General features: G+C 47.4%; 2 protein-coding genes across 3 annotated transcripts in view; one reads left to right on the top strand and one right to left on the bottom strand.

Annotated features, from left to right (window-relative positions):
• Ccnyl1 (cyclin Y like 1) overlaps window positions 1-3,000 on the top strand; it is a 33,628-nt gene extending 30,628 nt beyond the window's left edge. For both annotated transcript variants that reach the window (XM_050154183.1, XM_050154181.1), the window contains 2 exons: window positions 477-639; window positions 1,679-3,000. In XM_050154183.1, coding sequence (XP_050010140.1) covers window positions 477-639; window positions 1,679-1,795 — 280 coding nt within the window. In that variant the 3' untranslated portion in view covers window positions 1,796-3,000. The remainder of the gene's footprint in view (window positions 1-476; window positions 640-1,678) is intronic.
• Window positions 3,001-5,932: 2,932 nt separating this feature from the next.
• Fzd5 (frizzled class receptor 5) lies at window positions 5,933-14,426 on the bottom strand. The gene is made up of 2 exons (XM_050154180.1): window positions 14,279-14,426; window positions 5,933-13,996 (listed from the first exon to the last, which is right to left on the bottom strand). Exon 2 carries the CDS (start codon window positions 13,746-13,748, stop codon window positions 11,988-11,990), a length of 1,761 nt encoding a protein of 586 aa, XP_050010137.1. The 5' UTR covers window positions 13,749-13,996; window positions 14,279-14,426; the 3' UTR covers window positions 5,933-11,987.
• Window positions 14,427-23,503: the final 9,077 nt, after the last annotated feature.

The following is a 23,503-nucleotide window of genomic DNA, read 5'->3' as shown; positions in this document are numbered from 1 at the left end:
ATCCATTTGTTGCCGTGGTGATGTGCCCACTCCTTTTGTTGGCGCTTCTCTACTTCAATAAGCCCCTTCCTGTTATCAGCCCAGGGAAAATGTCTGCAAGTTCTTCAGAGCTAATAAACAGCATACATCATTCCTTTCATCTGCTCACTATAGCGGGCCGTGTGAGTGAGCGTGGAATACGGGTCGTCCAGCTGCACTAATGGAACTCTGAAGAATGAGCCTGCCAGGCAGCAGCACAAGTGCATGAGAGGAGGGCTGTAACCTTTCCCCTCCCAAACTCAGAGTGCCGGGATGCCGAAAGGACCACGGAGAGTTCTACCTTGGTTAAGCATTATTCTGTTAAGCCAGCTGGGTAGCCTTCATGTGTTCCAAACAAAATTTAGACCTATTCTAGAAGCTCTGAATGATAATTTTGAAGATAGCCCAGTTGACTAAAATTGTCCTGTGTGAGTTTTGCTGTGTTCCTCCTCCTCCAGGAATGAGATGGAAAGGCATTTCTTGGAGCTACTCCAGTTCAATATTAACGTTCCTGCCAGTGTTTATGCCAAATACTACTTTGACCTTCGCTCCTTAGCAGATGACAACAACCTGAATTTTCTGTTTGCTCCTCTCAGCAAAGAAAGAGCACAGAACCTAGAGGTAAGGCTGGGGCCACCCACCCAGCACCTGTGAGGACAGCGGGAAGCTTCTAAATTAACACATTGAAGATGTTATTATCTCTTTGGCATCATATTTCCTGGGCTTTTTATGGTTTCCACAAGTATCTACATTATATAGAGAGGTAGATCTTGCCTCCTGTGATCACAATTCAGTCTTGTAGTTATAATTGTTTCCCTTTTGAAGCTCTGCATTCCCACATAATCATATGTGGATAGCTTTTTGAAATTATATTCTTAATTATTCCTACCTACAAATCACAACTCTGCTGCATTTCACTTGGTTACAATTTGTCAGTAGAATATGAGTGTATTAGACAACATTAGCGATTAAAACAAGAGGCCTATGTTTAGGATGCAAAATACAGGTGTATTTCTCATACTGGATATAGTGTTTTCATAAAAGTGGTAACAAGGGCTAGGGAGATGGCTCAGAGACTTCTCGAGGGTGCTTCCGAGTTCAAATATAAGTAACATGATATTGATGTAATAAGCCTGTCTACATCTTTGAAAACTCAGCTTGGATGTGTGTGGGGGCCAGAGGCTGCCATAGATAGGTCTTCCTCAGTCACTCTCCACTTCCATCTTGAAACAGGGCATCTGTCTCGTTGAACCTGGAAGCTTACCAGTTTGCTAGATGGCTTGCTGAGGCTCTGGCTTCCTCCTTTTACTAGTTAGGAGCATGGGAATTATAGGCATGTAATTCCCACGTGCCAAGGTATCCAAACTCCAGTTCTCATGCATGCTCAGCCAGCGCTTTTCATTCAGAGCCCAAGGAACCCAGTTTTCATGACCCTGGAAAGATTAGGAAACTAACAGAAAGTAGCATCCCCAAGGCAGAGCACTGTAGACCTTTGTCCTCAAAGAGCCCAGGGCCGCATCTGTTAGAATCTAAACTGAGTATACCAGTTAAGTCTCCATTCACTCTATGGAGCTAGTTTGTGTTCCTTTTTTTGCTTTATTTTTCTTAAGGTTCTATTCCTTTTTTAAATCTCTGTGTTCTGTGTGATCGCCTTTCCTAGGCCATTTCAAGATTGTGTGAAGACAAATACAAGGACTTGTGTAGAGCCGCGGTGAGAAGATCTTTAAGCGCTGATAATTTCATTGGTATCCGGCGCTCTAACGCCATCCTCTCCTAAGAGAGCCCTGAGGAGTGAGAGCACCAGGCTCCTCATTGACAAAGACTGTAGAAAGAGCCCCTCTCCTGGCCAGAGACCGGCAGGGGGACTCCAGCCAATGGAAAGAACTCAAAGTCTGGACAGTGAATGCTGACTCCATAGGAAAGAATGGGACCTTGTCAAAGCAACCACTCTCTGTCCTTTGTAATGTAAACAGTTACAAAAACCACTCCAAAGCAAAAGCTCTGACCACACACAGATATTGCTTACCATGTAGGCCGATGGCTGTGAAGTATGTGAGGTTTTTAAATTGTTTCAACTTTTAGACTTTCGTTTGAGACAGGGTCTTATGTAGCCTGGGCTGGCCTCAAACTCAATATATGATTGAGGCTGGCTTTGAACTCCTAATCTTCCTGCCTCTACCTCCCAAATGCTGGGATTCCCATGCCTGGCTCAGATTTTTAGACTTTAAAGACACTAACCATATAACTTTGGTTTTTCTTGTTTTTCTTGCTCCCTACCCCCGTCCAACTGCTGCATATGCTGATTCAGTGTTACCATTAAAACATGAGACTTCTTCCCATTTGTGGTGCTGGGAATCAAACTGAGGACTTAGCATGTGCTTGGTGAACACTTGACCACTGAGCTACACTTCTCAGCCCCAAGCATGGGATACTTAACACTCATGAAGCCACCTAGGAGCAGAATGTAGCATCATTGGGTATTAAAAGTTCTCCTGCTGTGTCATCAAAGCTGCTAGGCATTATTGGCAGTCAGTTTCAGTTACCTGGGTAACAGTCACCATTCATATTCCTTGCCAGCTCTGCTCACTAGCTTCTTGTTATGTTTGGAGCCATGAAGAGAAGGTATCAGTTGTTGACTGCTTCTGTTGGGTCCACGCTGCATTTCCTGTAAACTATTAATGGTGCTTCTCATTATCCAATGGTTTTCCTCATGTTAACAAGTGTATTAAAAGATATTTTCACAATGCCAAACAACATAGTGGTCCAGTGATCATGAGCAAATATCTAAAAGACAAGGTGTCCCCAAAATTAGTGATGCTTTTTTTACACTAAGTGTTCTGTGCCTGGGCTCTTGGGACACTGCAGCAGACATAGAAAAACCACAAGCTTTCACAAAAACATCATTTGAAAGTTTTAATTTTACCAATTTGAAATAATTAAGCCTTTAATTATTGTTTCTCTTGGCAATTGCAAACTATGAACCAAAAAAAATAAAATAAAAATAAAGGCTTGATATTCCAAATTTGGGGGATTAAGTTGAAAAAAAAAAGGTAAAGTAAAACTTTTAAATAATGTTTCATTATTTTGTAGTGTTTATAACTCTACAACTATCGAAGTTTAAACCTGCATTGAGATTTGGGGGTTCCTGTGTATTTCCATGGAAGTACTCCCCTCAGGTAGTTCTAACTGCTCTGATCACCTAAGTGTCTTTACATTCAGTTAAGGGAGGTTATGAAGAACACTGTTAACTCACATATAATACATGAAAAAAAAAATCAGATCCTCAAACAGCAGATAAAATGAGGAATTTAAAAAGACACCTCTATCCTGCACGTTTGCCTGCCTGGGTGCAGCATCCTCTAAACTTCACCCAGGAGCCCTGAGCAAGGCTTTAAAAGGTGGGGAGGAAATGGTTAGGAAAACTATGACAGCAGCGCCTAAGTTTGACATAACAAAATATTTGTGTTTTCAACCCCACGCATTCTATTCTCGTGTGTAACCTTGGGAATCTTACCTGCGAGCATTCTGTGGGCCAAAATACTTCCTCTTGTGGCCGCGGCGCTTCAGTGCTGCTGGGTTCTTCGTTTGGAAAGGACAGACATAAATGTTAAGGAAAGATGTATGAAATATTACAATCTACCACCTCAAAAAACATTGTTTATGGAGTTCAGAGCGTAGAGATTCAAGTATTGATTGCAGTTTTATTTTGAAAAGAATGCTACAACTTAATGTGGTTTTTCTTTCTCATGTTTATATTAAAAGAGAAGCTAATAAATTCTATTTTAATTAAAATATGGCTAGTGTTGTTTGTACCACTTCTCTGTCCACAGGGCATTATATATCTCTAGAACGTGTGTTTTTTACCTTGGTCTGAAAACTTACATAGTTTCCAACTTGATTCATGGTCTAGTTCAGGACTAGTGGTTGTCTGCTTAGACTGTTTTCTGCCTGAAGATATTATACCAGGAGTCTGTCTAGCCATGGTCCTTAGTGACATCGTGCAGCACTGGCGAGTCAGGAAGGATCCCAGTAGATGTGATTATAGGTATACACCAAAGAGAAAGAAGTAGCTAGAATAGTGTCGAATTAGAACATGTTCCACAGGGAATAAAACAAGTATGGGAATTTGGATTGAGGTTTGAGGTTGCTTAAAATTTGCTGCATGATGTTTCAAGTCTGCATCCCATGTGGGAATAAACCCAATCAACCTAAGGGTATTGTTTTTGTTTTGAACAGGGATCTCACCCTTGGCAGGTCTGGAAATGTTGAACAGCCCTACCTCTGCTCACTGGCGAGGGTCCTGACATAAACAGTTGGTATTAAATCCTGCATGTGCTGCACATATACTTCTCAGTACTTGAAGTCAGATCTTTCAGTGATGGGCCCCTTGGTTCTTGACATAGGATAACTGAACTGACAATTTTAGGAAGGGAAAATCTGTCATACATAAACCTTTAATCCCAGCACCCAGGATGCAGAGGTAGGCCATGGACCTCTGAGTTTGAGGCCAGCCTGGTTACACAGAGAAACCCAAGATAGGGAAAAAACCAAAAACACACATAAGAATTTGTATCTTGCAGCCAGAGAGATGGCTCAGTGGGTGAGAGCCTGTATTGCTCTTGCAGAGTACCTGAGTTCGAGTCCCAACATCTGTATCAGGTACCTAATGGCTGTAACTACAGCTCTCAATAGATCTGACATGCTGCTGTTGCATGGGTGTTGAGATGTAACGATGATCTGAGAAAGGGATTGTGTCTGCAGTAAGTAGGTACCATGAGTATCACTGGGAATTGCAGTAAGTAGGTACCATGAATATCACTGGGAATTGCTTCTCCCTCTTTGACCTTGATACTAGAACTTGAGTCATTCTGAGAATGTAAATGTCACTGAAAGTGGGTAGGGTCTCCTGACAGACAAGGCATGAAAACCAAATCACCAGTAGGGTGCTAACTAGCATCTTCTCAGGGCTCTGTATTCTAACGTCTGCCTGGATCGTCCATTCCGCATTTGTCTTAGAAGACTGGTGGTGATGGTTGTCTGTCTGGATTTGTATATATTTTTGAGACAAGGTCTCACTATACAGGCCTCACTGGCCTGGCACTTGCTCTGTAGATGAGGCTGGCTTTGAACTCAGAGATCCTCCTGCCTCTGCCTCTGCCTCCAGAGTGCTGAGATAAAAGGCGTGAACCGCACTGACCTCAGAGTTTTAACTAGTGTATGATAATTGGATTATACAGAAAAGAAAGATCTGAAGTGCATGTTTGATCCCAGTAAAACTACCATTCCTGCAGGCTGAAAAGTGGTTGCTTAGTAATTCCCTCTGTGTTTAGGATTAGATTTCTTTGACTGCATCAGATTCTAACCCAGCCCACCCTTTCATATTTCCTGTTTTTTTTTTCTTTAAATTTAACAACACAGAACTTTGGTTTTATGACAGCTCAGCTTGGTTTAGTTTCTTATATCCCTAAATACAGTATTCCCTGGTTCAAAGACATCATCAGTATACAACACAGGTATCAGGTTAGACTGCTTTCATAAGCTAAGCTTTGCAGGGTAACTCAAACCTTTCACAACTCAGGTTTGCCTGCCTGGTCCTTCACCCAGAGCTGCATTCTTAAGATAGTACTGTTTGGAAAGAAAGCCCTCAGCAGAGAACTATCCCAAGGTAAAGTGGTAGTTTCTATGCAAAATGCCTGTATGGGCCAACAAGTCTAGCATAAGATTACCTCAGTCTGCCAGCCACGTAACCTGTCTGGTGGCCTGACACTGTGCCAGCAAATGCCAGGAAGGATAGGATGGGGCAGTTTCCCCTCGTACTTGAGAGCAACCTTGGTTTCTTGGGCTCTTTTCACTCAGCCGTTTGAAGTGGGTCTTCCAGAAAGAGAACATCACTTGGTGTGAGATAAATGTTAGCAATCCCACCTTGTGCTTTGAGCTCTTCGGGGTGCAGGAAGGGATGTATATAGATGAGGGATCCTGACTCCAGTAGAAAGTTAACATTCTTTTAAAAGGGAAAAGTCTGGAAAGTCTTTAATAAAATATTTTTAAAACACGTAGCCTTACAACTGCTGTAAAAACTGCAGTTTCAGTGTGCCCAAGGAAATTCATTTGTATTCCCAGAACTTAGCCTCAGCAAGACACCAATTAATGTATTTCTGAGGCCCTCAAAGGATACCCAGATAAACCTGCCTTAAAAAACCCTGCTGCTCCCTTTCCTCACCCTTCAAGTCTAGAGAGCACCTGAAGTTCAAATGGTTGTTCTCTAGTAGAACTAATCCCTCCACGGACTGAGCTTCTTTATGCCCCTTCTCCCCCCACTTACCTGGCTCAAGCCCCTGAGGGCCTGCTGCGGTAGACACCACAGCTTTGTCACCTGCAACCTTTCTGGCCAATGCCCAATATGGCACGCCTCACACTGGCTACCATAAAAGCCCTCCATTGGCGACAGGTTCAAGGAAATGCAGACTTTCTGTGGATTACAGGATAACCGGCTACTTAGCTCACCTGCACCAGCCCACCCACACTCCCAGAGCGGTCGCTTCCAACTCAACACTGCTCGGCAGTTCCATGACTTGATTTACTGTATTTAAATACCCACTGTCTCTCCGTCGGGTCACCAGACCAGCTCTCGTCAGATGAAAACCCACGAACAGTGAGCCTTCTCTAAATGTAATACTACGGTGTCTTGAACTCTGGGTCCCAGGACATTAGTATGAAATCTGATGGAGTAAGACTTTCTAGTTGTAACACGTACCATGGTTGAGACATTAACACATGCTTGATCCCAGCAATCCCAGAGGCAGGTGGATCTCTGAGTTTAGGCCAGCCTATGTATGGTCTATGTGGTTTCAGGATAGCTATCACTACATAGAGAGACTCTGTCTCAAAACAAACAAACAAAAAAAAACAGAGGATTAGCATTAGAAGTGAGGGTAAGGAACAAACAAGGACTCCTAATTATACATGCAATTTTTTAAATGAGTAATCTTGGATTTACATAAAACTACTCCCAAATTTAAATATCTTTATAAAAAACAAAACCCAGCGAAAGTCCCAGGGCTAACTAAATCTCCAGTCCTGGGGCTGAGACTGGGATGCATTTCCCAGGAAGAGCCCCCATTGATTATTATGCAGACCCTGAGAAAGCTGGCCTCTCTTCCTGGGAAGAGCTGCAGACTCCTAGCTTCACCTCATTTAACCTCCAAATGTAACTATTCTCTCTTCAGAAATGAGAACTCTGAAATACAGGGACTATGAGAGGTGGAGCTGGGATCCGAACCAACGGTCAGCCTCAGTATACCCATACAACCAGTCTCCCTCTAACAGACATTATTGTTTCTGCCCCTTACGTTTAAAGCCTTAAGTACCCATCTTTCCCTCACATTTTCCCACAATGCCTGAGAACACCATGAGGTAGTGTTACCTTAGGGACTTAGTTGAATTTCCCAAGGCAGGAACCCACATGCAGAAGCTAGTCCAGTAATAAGTATTCTGATGCCCAGTCACATTATCTGGGGACATGGAAGAGAACTGGGTATCATTCTCAATAAATTTTGGTCCTCTCAGCTCCTGATTTGATTTCGACACCTGCCCCTCAACCAGACACACAGAGCATGCGGCTTATCAAATAGGACAATGAACACATGACTATAAAACAGAACACAGTCAAATGACGTCTCTGCTCTCCCATGGAGCTCCCTTCATCAGATGGATAATGAAGCAAACCACAGTACAGGCGGGAAAAATCCAGGAAGCACAGGTCAGGAAAATGTGTTCCTCTTGTGATTGAAATACGATGAAAATTCAGTTGCTTATACTCTAAAGAAATCTGAGACATCTGGTGATCAGGCTAGAATCTGCATCTCAGATTCTATGCATTTCTTGATAAATAGGAGAAAAAGACGCGACAGCATTATTGCGTTTTCTTCACCATTGCTTTAATGCATTTTAAAAAGTTATCTACATGAATTGGGAACAAAGAAACAAAAATAGACATTTCTTTGTTTTTCATAAATAACTAATCTCCATATTTGATAAAAATCTGAAAACCATTATTTTACCTTCCCACAAATATAATACAAAAAATTTCCAAAATAATCAGGTCAACAAGTTAATCTTGAGACTAACACAACCACACACAATTGCTGTTGCACCGACTTCCAGGCACAAAGCAAACCCCTTCTCAAGATACTCTGTGTCTCCTTTTGCTAATGTTATGGATTCAGAATTATAGCCATTGCCAGTCATAATCTATAGGTTCAAGCTGATTGTCTACAAATAAGATATTGCTGGCTCTGATTTGTGAGTGCTGGATTTGGCGCGATAGCAATGATTCTTACTGCATGGGGTAGGCACTTTCCATGTATGCGAACCACACACAGCACTGCATGTCCTGTTCTCCAGCTACTGACGCGGTATGTGCCTCATTTGGCTCAGTAATAAATTCACCTGCACCAACCCGTATCAAAAGTCACTAAATCTCTCTCTCATATATATATATATATGTATATAATATATATTACGTATATACACACCCACAAAACATACATACTATACATAGTTTGTAACAATGTAAATTAATGTTGTCTTAAAATGATGTGCCACAGACAGACATTATCCTGGATGGGAAAAAAAAAATCCTGCAATTGTCATCAAGCTAGCAAAAGCTTCTGAGAGTTTGAATCGGGTTAGTTACAACCTGCCCGCCCTTCTTTCATGTCCGGAGAGTTTTTCTTTCTGAGCCGTGCTCCCCAGCCCAGGCTGTTTCTTTCCCGGGATCACTTGATTGGACTTCGGAGACAAGAAAGAACACAAGAGAGGCAGCAGGCAATTCTTAGCCACCGGCCCTCACACCTGCCTAGGTTTGTGATGTGCTGGGTCCTGTCTGCCACGTCCGGTGCTGGAAAGCACTCTTTCAAAGCTTTGTCCTCCCTACCCCCCTTGGCCCTTCTGTAGAGCACAAAAGTGAAAGGAGCTTTCTTCGCGGGGCAGCAGTTCATTAACGCGGACAACTGTGCTTCCGAGCTCTGGGGTTCCCATTCTACACTCCCCGGGCAGGGCACGGCCGCTGTTATTACGGTTCTGTGTACGATCCAGGACCTGTTCTCCTGGCAGCCGGTGTCAAGATTAGTGCTGCCCTGGCCCAGGAGGGAACAGCCTAATGAATACCAACTTGGAACAAGTGCCATCGGCACATTATTTAAGCTTGTACACGTGCACAGTTACACACAAGGCATGCACGCAGGCCCCGGTCACTGGCAATGGTCACATGAGAACATGACAAAGGGTTGCAAGAATAAGCCAATAAGGCACCAAGAAAAATGATTTTCATCCAATTTAGACAACTTCAAAATGTGAGGAGGGAAATAATATAAAATTAAATAATAATAAAAAAATAAAAACCAAACCTTCCTAACATTTGGCCACTGGAGTCACTAAGGCCCCATGTCTTCAGCTACCTAAATCCTCACCCTCTAACCTGTGCAGCGCTAACAGAGGTGGGCAAGGTGGCCAGAGCAGCACTAAGTCCTCCCCAGCAGCAGAAACTGGCAGAGCAGTTGCTGAACTAGCCCACAGCTCTCTGTGTCATTTCATTCACTGTTAGCATGACAGAAATGCGAAGGAGAGAAACATGTGTGGTGGAAAGGGGGGGGGGCGGCCATTCCGGGGCTGGTGTCGGTAAGGGAAGCAGGTGGGCTCTCTTTGTCTCCTTAGGGTAGGGGAGAAGAAAGAGGAGCAAAGAGGAGAAGAAACAAAGGAGACTTCTGAGGCTTCCAAACCTCCACAGGCCACCGCCTTGGCATCGCGTCTGTTCCAGCTTTCTTATTTCCAAAGGGAATTAATTGTTCTTTTTTTCTACTTTAGCATGTTGCTAAGATTAAAAAAAAAAACATTTTTAAACAAATTAAATCATTTCATCCACTTCATCCCACAACTTTTAGATACACTGATGTCTTTTCTAGATTCCTCCACAATTTTCTTTGTGAAGAGGAAACAACCCAAACTAGACACAGCTGACTCCGGGAAGACGCTAAACAAGCCAAGAGGTTAAGGTGGTAGATAAGAAGGGCCTCATTTGAAAAACAGGAGAAGACAGGGAGCCTATTGAGCTTCCCGGAAGAGGTTTCTGAATAAACAGAGTAAGACAATCCCAGAGTTCTACAGCTAGGGGTAGAGATTTTGTGGAAGCCAGTAAAGTTTTCATTTTGATTCAAATCAGTGAGTAAGGGTACTGCAGTTTACAAACGTGAACGGCTTCAGAGCAACCTAAAGATTTAGTCTTAGGCATTTAAATTCCCAGTGGGAATGTTGCATTTCTCCGCTCAGTACCTGGGAGGTAAAGCTGACTCAGGCTTAAATCCCCCACCCCACCCCCAGCCGCTGCAAATGAAAACCGGGATGCCTAGACTCCAGCTGTTTTGCTAGGAAAGCTTTGTGACGTTTTAATTGCTTGGCCATTTTCTCTCCCTAAGTTTAGTTCCCACTCTGTCTTGGTCACCGGCACTTGCTGGCTGGTGCACGCACTTTTCCCCCAGTAATGGCCTCACACTCTTGGTGAATGAATGGTTAAACAGATTAGGAAAGCAAACAGACTTTTCTAATAGCAGAGAAACTCTGTGTGTGTGTGTGGGGGGGGGGGATCGTCACTAGACGGGCTTTCAGAGAAGGAGGCAAAGAGAGCGGGGCGGGGGGCGGGGGTCCCTCGGGCAGTAGGTATTACACTGCCCCATTCTACAGAGCGTAAGTTATGGGTCTTGTTTGCTTTCCGGAGGCTACCAGAGGACAGTGCTGCTGCTTTGGGGCTTTCTGGCTTTAAACTAGCCCCGAGTTCAGGGACACTTGTTTTCCTTCCTCCAAGCCAATGTTTGTTCCCAGGTAACGAGCCTCGCTCCCAAACTGCAGCACTTCATTGGAGGGTGGGCGTGGCTTCTAATCACCGCACTCCAGGAGGAGGAATAAGAAAAGCAAGAAAGACTGTTTAACATGATAAAGGAGGTGGGGTGGGAGGAGCAGATAAGAAGCAATGGGAATTTACTTTAATTACTGGGAGCATATCCGTTTTTTGTCCTTTAATCTAAAAGAGAGTCCCCTTTAGCAAGGATTCCTAAGTACCTCCAGAAGAAGGGAGTGGGTTTACTTTTACAAAAATGTGTAGCACAAGTTTCTTTTCTTTAAAAATACTAATAAGGGATCCCTGGAGCTTCTTACGAAGCACCCACTCCCTCTCCGGCTCAAAGTTCAGAATTCACATCCAGCTCTATAGGACACCGGCTCTATCAGGAATGAGAAGGACTGCAGCCAGGTTGAAAAGAGCCCAAGGCTTGCTGGGCAAGGTTAAGGAGGATCACAAAATCTCCAGCTCCCTCGTCACTTGGGGATCGTCCTTAGCACATTAGGATCCATTCCCAGGGAGGACAGCAGATGGCCTCTGGTCGCTAAGTGTCCTGGACATTCTAAGCAGTGTAAGGAAAACTAGGCTTTAAAAAAAAAAAAAAAAAAAAAAGGCACTCCACACCTTCCCAGTCACAGCAGCCTTCACTATTCACATAAAAAAGACACACGGATAGGAAATATATTTTCCTAATTTAGACCACACAGTCCAAAGAAACCTGAACCAAGGGTAACCTCATTACAATGCCCGCTTGAGGACTGTGAAGTCCCCAAAGCAAAGGTATTTTTGTTGCCAAAATGCAACAAAGTTAAAAATTAAAATACATATAAATTAAAAACTGGGTTCTTCTAAAGAAGGCAGTAAGAAATACAAACTAGAATACACCGCACGTGAGCTGAGCCCCCTGGTAGAAGACTGGAGACAGGTACTCTCTTGAAACCGATCCCTTTCCCTCTCCAAGCCCCTCAGGAAGGGGGTACCAGCACCAAGAAGGTAAACGGAAGTGACCTTCACAAAGTTACCAAGCAAAACAAGCCCCTCCTTCAACTCCGGCACTGTCCCTGGGCCTACAGGCCTCCTAGACGTGCGACAGGGACACTTGCTTGTGGTATGCGGCAGCGGCGGGGCCGGGCGGCCCGGTCCTGCCGGTGAGCGCTGCGCTGGCCTCAGCATAGTCCCCTGCGGCCATAGCGCCACCTCTCTTGTGGCCCCGCCCTGAGCTGCAGCAGCAGCGGCTGGTGAAACGCCGCCAAGACTCCAGGGTCTTGCCGGACCAGATCCAGACTCCCGACGTGATGCCCACCACCAGGCACATAAAGTATTTGAGCATGAGCACCCAGTACTCGGGTTTGGCGCGCGGCTGGCTAGAGTCGGATCCTGGACACGTGCAGGTGAGGGCAGCCTCCCAGCTTTCCCGGTAGTGCTGCTCATACAGGTAGCAGGCCACCACAATGCTGGCTGGCACCGTGTAGAGCAAAGTGAAGATGCCAATGCGGATCATGAGCTTCTCCAGCTTGTCTGTCTTAGTGCCACCTTGCTTGATGACACTCCGGATGCGGAAGAGAGACACGAAGCCCGCCAGAAGGAAGAGCGTGCCCACCAGCAGGTAGAGCACCAGTGGGCCCAAAACGAAGCCACGCAGCGAGTTTAGGTTTTGGTTGCCCACATAGCAGATGCCGGCCACCGGGTCCCCGTCCACGGAGCTTAGTGCCAACGCTGTAATGGACTTGACACTGGGGATGAGCCAGGCAGCAAGATGGAAATACTGGGCATAGCCTGCGATGGCTTCGTTGCCCCACTTCATGCCAGCTGCCAAGAACCAGGTGAGCGACAGGATGACCCACCAGATGGAGCTGGCCATGCCAAAGAAGTAGACTAGGAGGAAGACGACCGTGCACAGTGCAGGGCCAGTAGTCTCATAGTGGATGTGACTGTGCTCGCGGCTGCAGGCGACGCTAGCATGGCCCACGACCAGGCGCACCAGGAATCCCAGCGACACACACAGGTAGCACGCAGATAAGAAGATGATGGGGCGCTCAGGGTAGCGGAATCGTTCCATGTCGATGAGGAAGGTGGCAACGGTGGTGGACGTGGAGATAAAGCACAGCACAGACCACAGGCCAATCCAGAAGGTGGCGAACGTGCGCTCATCGGGGCTGAAGGACGGCTGGTAGCAGGGCACCGCACAGTTGGGCACCTGGCCGGTACGCACCTTGTTGTAAAGAGGGTGTGACTCCTTCAGGATGGGCACGAAGGGCTCACGGCAAGTGCATACAGATGGTCCTCCCGAGGGGCACTCACCCCCGGAAGATGGCGCTCCTGGTGGGCCTGGGAGGGTAGGTTTGGCCGGGAAGGACTTAGGGGACGTGGTGGTGGCTTCGCTTCGGTTATAATCCATGCACAGAACCTCGGCGTCGCCGCCCAGCACTGGGAGACGGTCGCAACTCATGCGCTCCGGCCAGGCGAAGCCGTACTGGCGCATGAGTGGCGAGCAGCCGGCCTTGGCACGCTCGCACACGGAGCGGCACGGTGGCAGCGGCTTGTGGTAGTCGGGCAAGCAGATGGGTGTGTACATGGAGCACAGGAAGAAGCGCAGGTCCGGCGAGCAGTGGATCTCCACCAGCGGCCAGAATTGGTGCACCTCCAGGCCTGCCTCGTCCTGCGTGTCGTGGTTGAACTGGTTGGGCATGTGCGTCAGGTTGTAGCCGATGCCGCGGCACATGGGCACCGTGATTTCCTGGCACACCGGGGCCTTGGAGGCGGCCGCTGCCCGGCCCACAAGCTGCGCTAGCAGCAGCAGGAGCAGCGAAGGCGACGCGGACGGGTCGGACCTGGCCATCGCCCCCTTCTTCCCCTTGCCTCCCGGTGCCCGTGAGGGTCGGCGCTGACCGACGAATCCGCGGCCGGGGCTTCCCTCTCCGGGATCTTGAGTGTGACGCCCGGGCTGGCAACCTGTTGGTTTCTTTTTCTCTTAAAGAAATCCGTGCAAAGATAATCTGCTTCGGGAAGGCGCTGCCTCCGCCGGCAGCGCTCCGCGCCAGAGAGGGCTGGAGAGACTAGTAAGGCTCCGATTCCAAGGACACAACTCTTAAAAGAAAGGGTAGGGTAAGAAAAATCGCAACCACTCCCTCTTAGAGGAGCACCAACCACTCGGTCTTCGTACCCGGTCTCCAAACTCTAGATTAACTCCTTTTCACCCCTCCACCTCCTGGAATCAAACTTAAGACTCCCCCAACTCCACTCCCCGCGCCTGCCTCCCTTTCCTGGCCCGACCCTGCAGGCTGTGCCTGGGGCCAGAGAGCACAGTCCTGGAGAAAGGGGCAGAGGAACCGGGAGAACTGGGATTAGGGGGAAGACGCGGGCTCTCACCTCCGAGAATCCTGCTGGGCGGCAGACGTCTGCAGCCAGCCGGGCTCCTCCGTCCCGCGACTCCGAATCCGGCCAGAGCTGGAAAAGTTTAACGACAAGCTAGGTACCTGTGGCGGCGACACATGGCAGCAGGTGGGGGACGTTTCAGAGAGCAGGGAGCCCCTCGACCACGGTTGGCGCGGGCCGGTCAGTTGCCTTCTCTTCTTTCGGGGCCCCCGGCATGATTCGAGCAGAGCAGGGCAAGGACAGGCCGTGCCTTCCACCGGTGTCCCGGGGCCCAGACGAAGGGTAAGGGCGCCGGGCAGCACTTGGGCTTGAAGGACGAGGGGTGCGGAGGCCGGAGGGGACCCCGCCACCTCACTGCACAGCGAGCAGCCGGCACTGGCCGGGCCGGGACTGCATGGTCCGCGCCCTCCGCCGCGTCCCGCCAGCCGCTCGCTGCCTCCCCTGCAGGGGGCTCCGCGCTCCAGCAGACTCCGGGGGGGCGGCGGCGGCGCTCACGGGACGCACCCCGCTCGGCTCCTCCCCCGCGCTCTCGCACACTTTCGCCCACCTCCAGCGAGCTCCCTCCGAGCGGTGCGCGACGGCAGCGGCGCGGAGGAGTCGCGGCCGGCCGCAGGCTGACTGCCCTCTCCCGCCCCGCCCGGGTCACCTGCCTCTAATGCCCGCCAGGAGGCCCCGCCCCCGGACCGCCCCCTCCCGCCCGGCCCGGAGCCGGGCGCCCCACCGAGCGCTTCGTGCGGCCCCGCCCACCTCCCCGGTCGCCCCGGCCTCTCCGTGAGCGCCCCGCGGCCCCGCCCGGAGCGGGCGGTGGAAGAGCGTCAGCCAATAGCGGGCCGGGAAGTGACGAGGGCGTGGTCAATGCTAATCAGGCCGCCTAGAGAACGCGGGCGGGAAACGTGGTCCTAAGTCCTTCTGCAGTTCCCTGCGGCTGCCGGCCTGTCTCCGACTCTCTTTCCCCGAAAGGGTCTGCTTTCTGAACTCCCGCTTCCAGGGCCTCCACCAGGCCACCTCTCTCCGGATCAGCGTCCTCATGGTGGCCAGGCGCTTTTAAACAAGAGGAACGGAGAGGTCAATTTCAGCTGTGCCACCCGTCTCCCTTCTGGTCTGCCTTGTGCAGGGTGACAGAGGCGCCGATACTTAATGAGCAACCACGTGCTTGTTAATCGTTTACACCTTGGTAGGCGAGCTGAATTCCGTGGGATTCTAAGGCCAGAACGACTCAGAACTTGACCTACACGGCCGAGCTAGCGAGACAGAGAGACCTTGACAAACTTCTGCTCCTCCCTGTGCGAGCCCTGGTACCCAGCAGGCGTTCAGATGGCAAACTTGGAATCTGAAACAGTCTTAGCTACTCCCACCTCCTCTAGAAATGCCGATTATTGTCCAGACTTTGCGCTTTCGTATATGCAACAAAATCTTACTGTGGTGAAGAGAGTGAATTTCTTTTCCGTTTTGGAAGGCACTAGAAATATTAGGCTTTAGCAGTCGAGGTTTATAATCCCGGGCAAGTACTCAGTCGCCCGCAGAGAAAATCTCCGTCTGGGGCAGGGTGTGTACAGCTCGGGGTGCTGGGTCACCAGGGGCTGGCTGCTGCGAGGTTTGGACCCCCTGGGAGGCGGGCAGGCAGGCAGGACCGCGGGGAAAACCTGCTGCAGGCAGTCAACGCAGGGACACACAGTGGCGCTCTCCTGATGGGCTAGTATGCTGCGAATTTTAAACGTCCCATAAATGTCGCTTTTCTACGCGTTCTAATTAGGATGGGAGACTGAGGAGTTCAGCATTCTTGAAATTCACTCACATGCTTATAAAGAGGCTTTAAATTGTATACTGCTCCTTCAACCTTTTCTTCCGTTGAGGGAAAAAAAAATCGAAAAAGGGAGCGGGCCTAAGGCTACTTGAAAGACTTGGGACTGGCCTCAGGGCCTGAGATCTGTTGAGTCTTATTGTCATTTTCCATGCCATTTGTAAGGGCAAAAAAAAGCCACCTTCTGTGTATCAACAGGCTTTGTGGACGCTAATGAAACTGTATTTTAATCTCAGTCACAAAGTTTAAAAAGGAATAAACTATCTCTTCACGGACACCATGGCTATCGATAAATGCTTAAAATGTGAGTTGCTCCGCTTCCCAGAGCTCTATGGGTGTTCATATTTAACTTCTTTTGTTCTTAGTAACTGCTTGGCACTCAAGGTCTACGAAAATTCTAGGCTTGGAATTAGTGGAGGGTGAGAAACTATGCCACAGCTCCAAAGGGAAGGCACCCTGAGTGGAAAGTATGTACAGCCTGCCGACCCGCCAAGAGAGGCCTCTACCCTATGTGCTGTGTATGTCGCTGGGATGGACAAGTGTTGGCTAATAATAAAATTTATTTTGCAGTTGGAGAATGTAAACCACTCACACTGGAATCTGGCCAGAGGAGCCGTGTTGTTGCGCTTGGTTCTGACTAGAACTTTATCATCCACTGTTCTGTCAACCCTGCTTCTTAGTCAACGGTAAAAATCCGATTTCTGGCTGGAGATTCCAAGTGGTAACTGTAGCAATGGAAGGAAGCATTAACTGGGCCTGGCTCATACCTTTAATCCACCCCCTAGAGGTCTGGCGAGAGGATTTTGAGTTTGAGGACAACCTGGACTACACTGGCAAACTGTGTCCCAAACCCTGTCCCCAGAAGTGACAAATAAGTGCGTATACCTTTTTGTGTTTTAATTTTGCCTTTCCTCATATGTTACTTTAAAGTTTATTTTAAAATAGGCTGACTGGGGCTGGAGCAATGGCTCAGCACTTAGGAGCACTGTCTGCCCCCCACCCCCCAACGACACCTGAGGCCGATGGGAGAGCTGCTCCCATTACTCATTTGTTCTGTGGCAGCATTGAGGGGTGTGGGGTTGAGGGGGGGGAATATAACCTCCTCCCCCATCTGGGCCTGAGGCCCTAAGAGCAGGAGAGCTCTTCCTTCCGCTCATCAGCTGCAGCACTCAGGAGAGTGGTCCTGTACCTGAACTGGGCAGCACAGGAGAGCTGTCCCTGAAGGGGATGGTGAGAAGAACTGTCCCAAAGGGCCTGAAAGTCTGGGGACTGGCCCCGCCCCTTGTTTATGGCTGCTCGGGATGAACTAGCCTGGGCTGGGCTGGTGGTGTGAAGACAGAGAGAGCTGGAGGGCCGACCTACCTTGCTGGCCCAGAACCAGGGCTAAGTGTTGGCCCACCCCGACATCTGGGATTTGTTGGAGGGCAGGAGGTGGTGGAGGTGTGGAGGGTCCTTTGGATCCAGGAATACAGACTGTCCACGACACAGGACAGCAACTGGATGCGGAGGAAGAGTCCTAGTGAGGACCCAGTGTCAATAGTTTAGCAGTGTCCAGGGGCCTTGAACACTGTCTTCATTTCCCCTCCTTTTTTATCTTAAATTCTATTTTGTTTATTGTGGCGGGGGAGGTTGCAGGAGCAGAGAGAGTAGATGGGTGGGATCGGAATGCATGATGTGAAAGACAAAAATAAATAAAAAATAAAGTTTAAGAAAAGAGCATTGTCTGTTCTTGCTGAGGACATGGGTTCAGTCCCAGGACCCACAGAGTGGCTCACAACAGTCTGTAACTCCAGTTCCAGGAGATCTGATGCCCTCTTCTGACCTCCATGGATACCAGGCATGCACATGGTATGCATGCATACATGCAGACAAAACAGTCATATACCTAAAAATAATTAAATCTAAAAACAGAATAGTCTTTCTTAATTATGCTGATTATGTAACATACCTTAGGTAGATAAATAATATATTTCACTTCATTTCATACTTGAAATAATCAGATAAGGAAACCGGCACCAGAACAGCTCCCTGGATGTATTATTCAGTCCACAAAGAGGGCATAGAATTTTATACTTCATAATTATTACAGTTAATAACTATATACAGGTATAAATTGCTGAGAATAGGTTTTAAGTGTTCTTACCACACACGCGCACACACACACACACACACATACATGATAAGCATGTGGGCTGGAGATGTAGCTCAATTTGTTGCCTAGCAAACACAAAGACAAGTTCAACCCCCAATCCACCTAGCTAGGTGTGGTGGTAACGCCTAAAATCCCAGCACTTAGAGGGAGAGCCGGGAAGTCAGAACCTCAAGGTCATCCATCTTTGCCTGCCATCAAGTTAGAGGTCAGTCTGGGCTATATGAAACCTTGTATATATATTTAAAAAAAGATTTAAAAAAAGAAAGAAAATATACATATGTGTTATATATGCTAAAACTGCTTGATTTAGTCTTCCCAGAAACTATAGATATATTCAAACACCATGTTTTAGTCATAAATACATACAATTTGTGTTTATCAATTTAAAGAGTTACCTTAGGGGCTAGAGATGTCAGATCTCCGACATCTGCGAGTTGGGTGTGAAGAACTCCTATAGCCGGTGCTGAGGTTTCCGTAGACTTCTTGGTCCCCCAGTCCTGTCACTGAGCTCCTGCTTCAGAAAGAGACCCTGTCTCCAAAGTCATGTGAACAGTACAGGAAGACACCCAGCACTGGCCTCTGGCCTCCAAACATGCAGGCATACATGACTATAAACCCCCACACATGAATGTGTACACACAATAAATACATGATCTAATTAAACTTAATTTTTAAAATCACTTTTAAAACAAAATTTCCTTCCAAGTTTCCATTTATTATACAAAGAACTGGAACATGTATTTCAAAAAGACCCAGTTGCGTGTATGTTAGCACTGGGGACTGCACCCGGTTCTTACACATTCTAGGGACGTGATCTGTCACCGATAAATAATAAATACTCTGCCAGCCCATACGAATACTCTCAATTTAATCTTATTTGTTATTAGTACTGTAGATGTCTGTGCTGGTGCAATTTTTTATTTATTTGGTTTTTCAAGACAGGGTTTCTCTGTGTAACAGCCCTCGCTGTCCTGGAACTAGCTCTATAGATCAGTCTGGCCTTGAACTCACAGAGATCCATCTGCCTCTGCCCCCCAAGTTCTGGTATTAAAGGTGTGTGCCACCTCCGCCCAGCTAGCATGCAGGTGTGTGTCCCAGTGCAATTATGCCATGGTAGTCAAAGCTCTCCTCCCACCCAGGGTTCGAAGGGTCAAACTCAGGATAGCAGGTTTGCATGACAAGAAAGCTCTTTTGCCTGCTGGGCCATTTTTTTTTTTTTTTTTGGTTTTTCAAGACAGGGTTTCTCTGTGGCTTTGGAGCCTGTCCTGGAACTAGCTCTGTGGACCAGGCTGGTCTCGAACTCACAGAGATCCGCCTGCCTCTGCCTCCCGAGTGCTGGGATTAAAGGCGTGCACCACCATCGCCAGGCCTGCTGGGCCATTTTATGGTCCAAAGATACAATGTAGTTGTTTTTAAAATTTTGTTTTTACATTTTCTTTTTGTTTCTTTTCTTTTTGAAACAGAGTTCCATTGTGTAGCCCTGGATGACCTGGAACTGGGTTTGTAGACCAGGCTGGCCTCAAATTGATAGAGATCTACCTGCCTCTGCCTGCCTCTGGAGTGCTGGGATTAAAGGCATTCACCACCATGTCTATCTCCAAAAATAAAAGTTTTTAAGTACTTGGGGCACTACCAACTGTCCCTCCATAAAGACATTTAAACAAACATCACACTTCCGATTACTGCTATATTAAACATAGCATATTTATACAGAGTCAACTTCATGAAATTAAATTTAAATTACTGTTCTAGTTATGTTTAGTGATTGTTGAAAATTTGGAAATGATATTACTTATCTCATTTCAAAATGGACGGCATTCTATAAGTTTAAAAAGTATTAATTTGCTGGGCATGGTGGTGCACACCTTTAATCCTGTCACTCGGGAGGAAGAGGTAGGCAGATCTCTGTGAGTTCGAGACCAGCCTGGTCCACAAAGCGAGTTCCGGGATAGTCACTTCTCAGGCTGAACCAGAGAAGCTCTGTCTCAAAAACAAACAAACAAACAAACAGATTATTAGTTTTCTATTTTATTATGGGGAATACTTAAACATTTTGAATCATAGTCTCTGTTTTTTACAAATGCATTATTCTCAATGCTATAGATACAGGTAGGCAGGCAGCCTTCGTGTGCTATTTATTTATTTGTTTTTGAGACAGTCTAACCTTGAACTCTTAATAACTGAGGTGGGAATGGTGTGCTAACTACACACTTCCAACAGCCTCCTCCACAGCCTCACAGACTAAAGCAACGAGTGGCAACTGAGGTGAACTTATCTGATGAGCTTGACCCCGCTTTGTCGAGTCCAGAGAGTCCAGCTTTTCCCTTACTCCCCTTGCACTCGTGGACAGCTCACTGGCCCACTGCAGCTCCCCCTTCATGTCTGTAGGAAAGAGTTCGAACTACTTAACTATCTAATCGGGTTGGCATTAGAAATCAATTTGTGGGGTGAAGGGATAGGAACCATGTTTAGCACCCGAAGAGTCCACACACGTTCGTGGCTGCTACTCCTTTTTCCCAAGGTCCGTTCCACGTTCCTGTTTCCCCAGTTTTCTGAGGTGTTTGCACTTTTATTCCCGAGCACACTCCAGCTGTCGCCAGTTATCTTTGGCACTCTCTACTAAACCGAATGCCAAAGCAGGGCTCGTCACTTGCCCCGGCCAAAGGGCACACAGCTGGCATCCTCAGTCACCTGTGTGCACAGGTGCTGCCACAAGCCAGCCAGCCACAGCCAGCCTGGTGCTCACCGGTATCTCCAGGCAAGCTCCTCACACGTCCACAGCATCTTTGTGCCCTCTTCCCATCGCGTCGGCTGCTTTCCGATGAGAAGCCAAGGGGCCAACCAGGGAAAACACGTGAGCCATATTTCTGCGTTGATAATGAAAATGTCTTCTGCACCTACAGGTCGAGTAATTCCACTCTCACCTTCCGCCTTCTCCCCTCCCACAGCACAGTGAAGATTATCAAAGGGTTAAAGCAGCTTTCTTTTTCTCCCCAAGGTTGAGGAGTATTAATCTTTCCCACATTGATCAACGGCTCTCAACTGCATGTTACAATCACCCGGGGACCCTTCAGAATCCCCTCAACCTTGGACCCTACGGAACTGGGATTTCTGGTTGAGGGCTGTAGATACTGTTTTCAGGTTTTCTTTGTTGCTGGTTGAAATTTGATTCTCTGGGTGATTCTCATTTTTATATAGGGCTAAGAACTAACTACTGGGGAAAAAATTAGTTTGCTTCTTCCTCAGTACAGCTACAAACTTGAACCCCATGGGCCTTCTGCAAAAAGGTATTCTTCACATCCTTGTGCAAAACGGAACTGTCAGGACAAGGAATAAAAGCATTCTAGGCTGCTTGCATGTGAGTCTGCAAGGCTAAACTCAGCAGAACTCTCATAAATACAAGAGCAGTGACAGATCCAGTAACAGCAATGGGTGAGAACCGAGTGTCTCCTGTGTACGTATCACGCTAACATTTTACATATGGAATTTCTCCCTCCCATCCTGGAAGATTAGATATTATTATCTCCCATTTTATAGACGAAGAAATTGTGGTTCAGATGAGCTATGTAACACGCAGAGGGGCTGCATGTCTTCCCTTTGGTAGGTCCCTCACCTCAACGCTTACATGCCCATCAACTGCAAGCCTGCCTGTGAGCCTCGCCATGGCTGCTCATGAACAGGGCCACAGAACCATGAGGGGTTAATGTCACACAGTTGATTTCCTTGGCTCGGTGGAGTCCCCTCAGTTCTGCTGTGTGGGGAGAGAACGGGAGAGCTGAGGACTCTGGACTCTCCCACAACTCAGTTGAAATCTAGATGCAACTCAGCGTTTGGGCTTAAACAGATCAGGCATGAGGTAGAGTGTTCCTTATACTGGATTTCAGAACTTGGGTCTTTACATTTTTGGAATTGACTATTTTATACATCAATAAACTACAGATTTATCCCTATTTATAAAACAAATAAATAAGATTCGCACCCGTTTGTCCTCTCTGACGGCCTCCTCTACTCCATGATAAAATGCTGCTGCCCTGATCTGGTACAAGCCTTGCATAGCTAGCCACAGTCAAAGTGAGTTCAGGTATGCCAATGACCAGAAGACATCTTTCTGTTACATCTTTCCCCATCCTCTGGCTCTCACATTCTTTCTGCCCACTTGCCAGTGATCAGAACCTAAGACTTGACATTAAACCTGATGCTGATCCAAGGCCCTGGAGTCCCAGCCTAACGCCCCAAAACAATACCGAGAGAGCAATGATTCCCCGCCTGCTGTTTACCAGTGCTTGGCAAGAACATGGAATTAGAAAGGCATGGTCTGACAAAGCAGGGCATTGTGAGAATTTAAAGGGATCCCTTACCCAAGCTGAGGGCTCAGGAAAAGACCCAGACTTAACTGAAAAGACTGAATATGAGTTGGATAATTCATCAGGGTTTAGTACAGGGACTAGAAACCATTCTTGAGTATTTTGAACAGAAAAAGACTTAGTACTAAGAATCAAGCAGTGGCTTATGCAACTGTGGGAAGGAATGGAGATGTGGAAATCAGGCGGCTGCCCTGGGTGTATTGAGTTCAGGCGCTGACCACAGTAGCCAGGATCCAGAAGTCAGGCTCCTGAGACTGCCTCCCACACCCTCCGAGCTGACGACTTGTCACTGGGAAGTGATGCTGAGCCCAGCACCACGAGCCGCCTTTTATTGTTGGCTCCTAGCCTCACTTGCCTGTAGTGATGGTAGAAGGCTTCCTCTCTGCGTCTCTCTGTAGAGACAGTAGAAGGCTTCCTCTCTGTGTCTATCTGTAGAGACAGTAGAAGGCTTCCTCTCTGCATTTATCTGCCTGTTGCATCTCTTTGAAGACATTTGAATGACAGATCCACACCTAGCTGTGTAGAAGTATCTTTTTTTGCTTGTGTGTTCCGGATCTCTTCAACTAGATTACCAGAAGGACAGGATGGAGGTCAGAAGAGTCATTCTTCAATGTCTGCTATAGGGTAAGAATTTCCTCGAAAGAAGAATCAGGCCAGGCGCAGGGCATAGAACCAGAAAGAACTGGTCTCAAATGGTGAGCAGCTAGAAGTCACCAGGCTATCATGGAGTAGCTGTTTACCCGAGGTACCCTCAGGTCTAATCAAAAGGGTTTTAATAAACTTTATCCATACGTACACCCTGTATATGGCACTTCTTTACTGATACTGTATTTGTTTGATTAACTGACAGTGATGTAAAAGAACAAAGGAGAGAAAAAGAAAAAGCTTGAGAAAGTAAAGAC

This window comes from Alexandromys fortis, unplaced genomic scaffold (genome assembly GCF_014885135.2).
Source record: "Alexandromys fortis isolate MF-2015 unplaced genomic scaffold, M_Fortis_MF-2015_v1.1 scaffold_40, whole genome shotgun sequence".
Lineage (NCBI taxonomy): Eukaryota > Metazoa > Chordata > Mammalia > Rodentia > Cricetidae > Alexandromys > Alexandromys fortis.
The sequence above is the reverse complement of the archived record's forward strand: the minus strand, read 5'-3'. Positions and strand labels throughout refer to the sequence as shown.

Coding starts and splice junctions, on each gene's coding strand:
- Fzd5 (XM_050154180.1), bottom strand. CDS start 13,748: ATGGCCAGGTCCGACCCGTCCGCGTCGCCTTCGCTGCTCCTGCTGCTG.